The sequence below is a fragment of the Citrus clementina genome, unplaced genomic scaffold (genome assembly GCF_000493195.1).
Source record: "Citrus clementina cultivar Clemenules unplaced genomic scaffold, Citrus_clementina_v1.0 scaffold_2, whole genome shotgun sequence".
NCBI lineage: Eukaryota > Viridiplantae > Streptophyta > Magnoliopsida > Sapindales > Rutaceae > Citrus > Citrus x clementina.
Window position 1 is genome coordinate 5398084 of NW_006262688.1, and position 5156 is coordinate 5403239.

The following is a 5156-nucleotide window of genomic DNA, read 5'->3' on the forward strand; positions in this document are numbered from 1 at the left end:
AGACATTCCCTCCATTCACGCCAGTTATCCTCCCACCTCCCGAAAGTGGATGCTCCGTTTCTGTAATCGTGGGTGGTTGCTTGGCCTTCGTGCCTTGATTCTCGGGTTGGAGAGCACGTCTCGCCAACTTCCGTTGACCGGGTCTCCTAGCCTCAACCATTAGCAGGAGGCTCAACCATTAGCAGGAGACCGACCTCGCCGATGGCGTATTCATGGACGAGTAGAATATTCCTACTCTTGTTCTCCTGCCATCAGACTTCTGCAAGATATACCTGTTCGTGGGAACCCTGCTAATAGCTATCTGCTCATCACGGCTAGTCTCGTCGAAGTACATCCCTCAAACACCGGTCCCCTAGTTTCTGGTGTTGGGTAACGTAGTGAGCCGACAGTGGAAACTCAACGGTTCTGGCTTGCGCGGGGTAGGAAAAGGCTGCCAAGAGTCATGTCGCATTTAATTGCGGATGAGGTGATGTGGCAGAGATCTACCCCTTCGTTTGAATTTCAAACGGACGGTTATGAAACTCTTGGGATTTGCGCCATTAAATGATGGCAACCCAAGAGTTTGTTCTGCATCAGGAAAACCCAAAACCTGCAAAAGAGAGATTCGTCATTTTCTCCATTTCTGTCTCTCCGGCGAATGAGTCTCGGCATAAAAGCTTCCATCTGTGTCTCTCTCCAACTGAGCCACTACTTCTGGTATTACTTCTATTTCCTCGGTCTTGGATAGTTGTAGATAATTTCTTTTCTCTCTGTTTTGGTTGGGTAGTAGTTGATGGTGGTGCTTTGATTATAGTTTAGGGAATGTCAAAAGGAAAGGAGAAGGTCATTGAGATTGATGACGACGAGTTAGACTTCTTGCATAGTCTGCTCGCCGACTCTGCTTTTGACCCCGGGATCCCCTTAGAACCCCTTAGACCTAGTGTTGCAACTAGTGCTTAGAGGATGTCCCCCCAAGTAACCTCCTCAACCGGTAATAGCGACGATGATGGTTCTTCTGGTTCGGAAGACACTTTGAGTGAAGATCAAGGAAATAATTCTGGTGAGATGTCCTCACCAGGAACATCGCGACTAGATAGGAGGAGCACAATAGGAGGTAGAGCTCTATCACAGAATTACGTTATTGATTTTATGACGTGCTCGACCACAGTAGATGAGGTAGTTAGTCTCCGGGCTAGACACGACATTCCTGATGATATTCCCTTTAGGATACCAGGAAAAAAAAGATACCCCTAGCCGACCTCCTAGGGGTATGTTACTCTGTTTCTAGATAGCTTTAAACTTGGGCTAAGGTGCCCCATACAACCCTACTTTGCCCGAATACTCAATGGGTTGAATTTAACTCCTGGTCAACTGAACCCCAATGGGTGGTAGGTACTTTCTGGTCTGTTCATATTGTGGGACAGATGTTGCCAAAGCGAGCCAACAGTTGACGAGGTGAAGCACCTGTACTAGCTAAAGAGCAGTCCCAAAGATGCCGGCTGGTATTACTTCCAGTCTAGTACCAAGACCAGGAAACCCATAACTGAGCTTCCAACTGGTGGTGGTGGGACTTGGAAGAAAAAATTCTTTTTTGCTGGGGGTCCATGGGGTCAGGATTACCGCGTCCCACCCCGTTTCGTGGTCCCAGGTTGCCTGCTCGCTTTAGATGTCTTGTCTCCATAGTGGTTCTCATTTTGCTGTATTTTCTCTAACCCAATATCCGTTCGCATTGCAAGTTCCTAGGGTGTGCACTACCAGCTTAAATCGGAGCCGCTCAAGCGGGTCGAAGCTGTGCTTGCCAATTCCTGCACGAACTGAGAGCTGCTAACCACTTACAACTTACTTGAATCTCGTTTGGTGTCCACTGGCCCTGGGATGGAGGACGCTGTGATCGGGGCTCTGAATCGGAAACGTTCTCGACCTCATACTGCTAAGCAAGACCAGAACAAGGACGCTCCCACTGCGAAGCGGGTGAACATTTTGCAGCAGGTTCCTCCCTTGAAGACTCTACCACCTCATCCTGCCAAAGTCGGAGAAACTAGTGGAGCAGGCACTGATCCCGCTTCCTCTTCTCCTCTAGTCGGGCCGATATCTCATTTATCTAACAATCGAGCAGAGCATTTGGTCCCCTATATCAACGAGTTTTCTAAACTCGTGAGCAAGAAGGACCTGGAGGAATTCGACGGCAGCACCCTGGGTGAGCTGGTGGGGGCCAAGCAGTATAACGCTTTTCACCTCGGCTGCATGGCCACCTACTATAAGGCCAATGCTGGCCGCTATGACCGGAAGATGAAGGAGGACATTCACTCGGCGAAGACCAAAGCTGATGCTGTCGAGAAAAAAAACAGGAGACTTGAACCTCGAGAATTTGAAGTTGATAGAGCGAGAATCTCTTGCTCAAGCAAAGGCTATTACTCTCGAGGAAGAGCTGACTAATGTCAAGGAGGATCTGCAAAGGCAGAAGGTTATGTACGAGGCTCAGCTCGACTCTCTTCGTGATTCCCACCAGGTTCAAGTCGAGAACTTGGAAAAGGAAGTTGACAACCAATACGACCAGGGACTTCGGCATTCCTATCGTTGCATCATGGCCATCCTTGGGAAGTAGCACCCTGATCTGAAGATGGATGACCTTGCTGCTGGTGTTGCTCAACACATGGATGAGGAGGCAGTAAAAGAGGATTTAAAATATTGTGGCAACCTTGAGAACATTTAAAATTTAAATTTTATTTGTGCATCATCTTCTGTTTATTTCTATAATAAACACAAGATCAAATTATATTCTCTTGGCACCCCAACTACAGGACCAGATGAGATCTCGATACACCTTATGCTGCAATGCTACCAACTTAATTTTGGCGGGCTTTAGCCTGAATCCATTACCTTGATTTCCAGGTAGTAATTGATCATGATTACTATTCAAATATACAATCAATTGTAATTGATTAATCTAATTTCATAAGGGTTCCGTCGTCTCCTCACTAGAAGTCAAACTTTTAGATAAAAATAATTAAACTCTTCTTTCAACGTTGAATAAATTGTACTGTTTCTTTTTTTCAGTATTTAAAGAACCACAATTTTTGGTAATAAATTAAACATGTGATTATGTGAAGGTTGAATAGAATATGTTAGGTGTCCTTTTCCATGCCATTCAGCCTATTTTATTCCTCTATATCATGCCAAATACGAAGCAAACTACTGGCAAACCACACTCAGTTATGGCAATTCAAACCAACTCTCTCTTTGCTCTCCTCATTCTTCTTGGCTCGGCGAGCATTAGCAATTTTGTTGCTGCTGCTAAAATAACAAATAATTATGATACAGCTTTTTTTAATAGAACTAGTTTTCCCCCTGGCTTCATTTTCGGAACAGCATCATCAGCTTATCAGGTAAAACACTCAACTCTCTTAATAAGTATCTCTCATTCCACCGAGGTTTTTCAATTGGAAAAAAAAAAGGAAAGAAGGATCCATCACAGGACTACCTATTTGTTTTTGTTTTTCTTTTTTTTCCCCAGTATGAAGGTGCAGCAACTGAAGGTGGAAGAGGTCCAAGCTTATGGGATACTTACACTCACAGACACCCAGGTTTTTATTTATTTATTTTTTCTTTTTTCAATTTTCTTGCTCACGGGAATTGTTAAATGTTAGTGAGGATACAAGTGCTAGAACAGTTGTGTGTTAATTAGTTTATACATATATCTATATGTATCCGACATTAAAAGATAAACCAGTATTTATAATTAAGAATTGTTCGGGAATGATTTAATATAAGGTATGTATAATTCGGAATTTTGTAAAAGAAATTTATGCTCCTACACTATAATAAGAGAGGAACAGGGTCTCAAAATCAATAATTTTCACGTTGAGACTCAAATTCGCACTCTCAACTTTGAGGGCGCAATAGTCCCAAAATTTAATTTTGGATTGTATGATTGAATTTGTTTACACATGAAATTTGTCAAAATTTCAAATTTTGTATTAAAAGTACAAAAAATAAAAAATAAAGCCCACATGTTCAGACTATATATATATATATATATATATATATATATAAATGTTTCAGTCAGAAATTTTAAAGTGCGGGAAAGTGTGAGAAATCTTTAAAACCGCATGGTTTTAAAAGCTTAAAATTATAAGCCTTTAAAGCCGTGTAGTTTTAAAGGTTTTCCGAATTTTCCTACACTTTAAAATCTCTGACTAAAAAACTACTATATATATATATATATATTGCCAAATCCTTTCACTTCTTAATTAGTTGTTTAATTTGTGTTGTCAAATTTAAGTCCACATATGTATTTATGGTGCCTCTATATATATATATATTCTTTTGTGTTCAAAGATAATCAACTCTATTTTAAAGTCCATTTTAGATTGGATGTAAATTATTTGCAGCATTTATGTTTGTTATGCAACTTGTTTAGTAGCATCATGGAGCTTGAATTATTTATTTAATAATTTTGAGAGGATTAGAAAAGCTTCATTCAAAAATATATATATATATATATATTTGATTAGAATATTTTAAAAGCTGGACATTGACCGTTTCCTTGAATGTAGAATTTCGAAACCATGTGACTGACATCGAATAAAATAAACCAAAGTTATTTTTGAATAAGCATTAATATTTTGAAACTTGAAAGATTCACCATCAAATGTGACAAAAGTGATTGAAAATTATATTATGTTAAGTTCATGTAGACGTAATGATCTTATCTAATTAATGAGTTGTCGTTTTTGTTTTTGTTCTTTTATTAATCTGTTCTAAACATATCACATTAGCTATAGTAGGACATCTATCTGTATCATTACCATTGTTTTTTAATTTATATTATCATAAATTCAGCTATATTCCATGGAAACCTTTTCAAGAGATGAGGTCCCTTTTTCACCACCAAATAAATAAATCAGTCTCTCTTTCCACTGCTACAATTTTCCCCCCTTTTCTGCAATTTAGGAGCGAATTTTACATTGATTTTGATAATTAAAGTGAGCAATATTTTTATAGTACAAATTCAATAACAATTTTATGTAAAATTATTTGTAAACTTTCTTGTATGTTTGTTTGAATTTTTTTTTTTTTGGTTGTAAACCATCTGGTGTCTCACGACTGCATTGGGCCTCGATTAATCCGGATCAATGCCCAATGCAGTCGCGAGACACAAGATGGTTTACACTTCC

General features: G+C 39.8%; 1 protein-coding gene across 1 annotated transcript in view; it reads left to right on the forward strand.

The window, feature by feature from the left end:
* The first annotated feature begins 3194 nt into the window (after positions 1 to 3194).
* LOC18053044 (beta-glucosidase 24) overlaps positions 3195 to 5156 on the forward strand; it is a 7537-nt gene continuing 5575 nt past the window's right edge. The window contains exons 1-2 of the mRNA XM_024191760.1: positions 3195 to 3365; positions 3494 to 3563. Of these exons, the coding sequence (XP_024047528.1) occupies positions 3195 to 3365; positions 3494 to 3563 (241 nt within the window). The remainder of the gene's footprint in view (positions 3366 to 3493; positions 3564 to 5156) is intronic.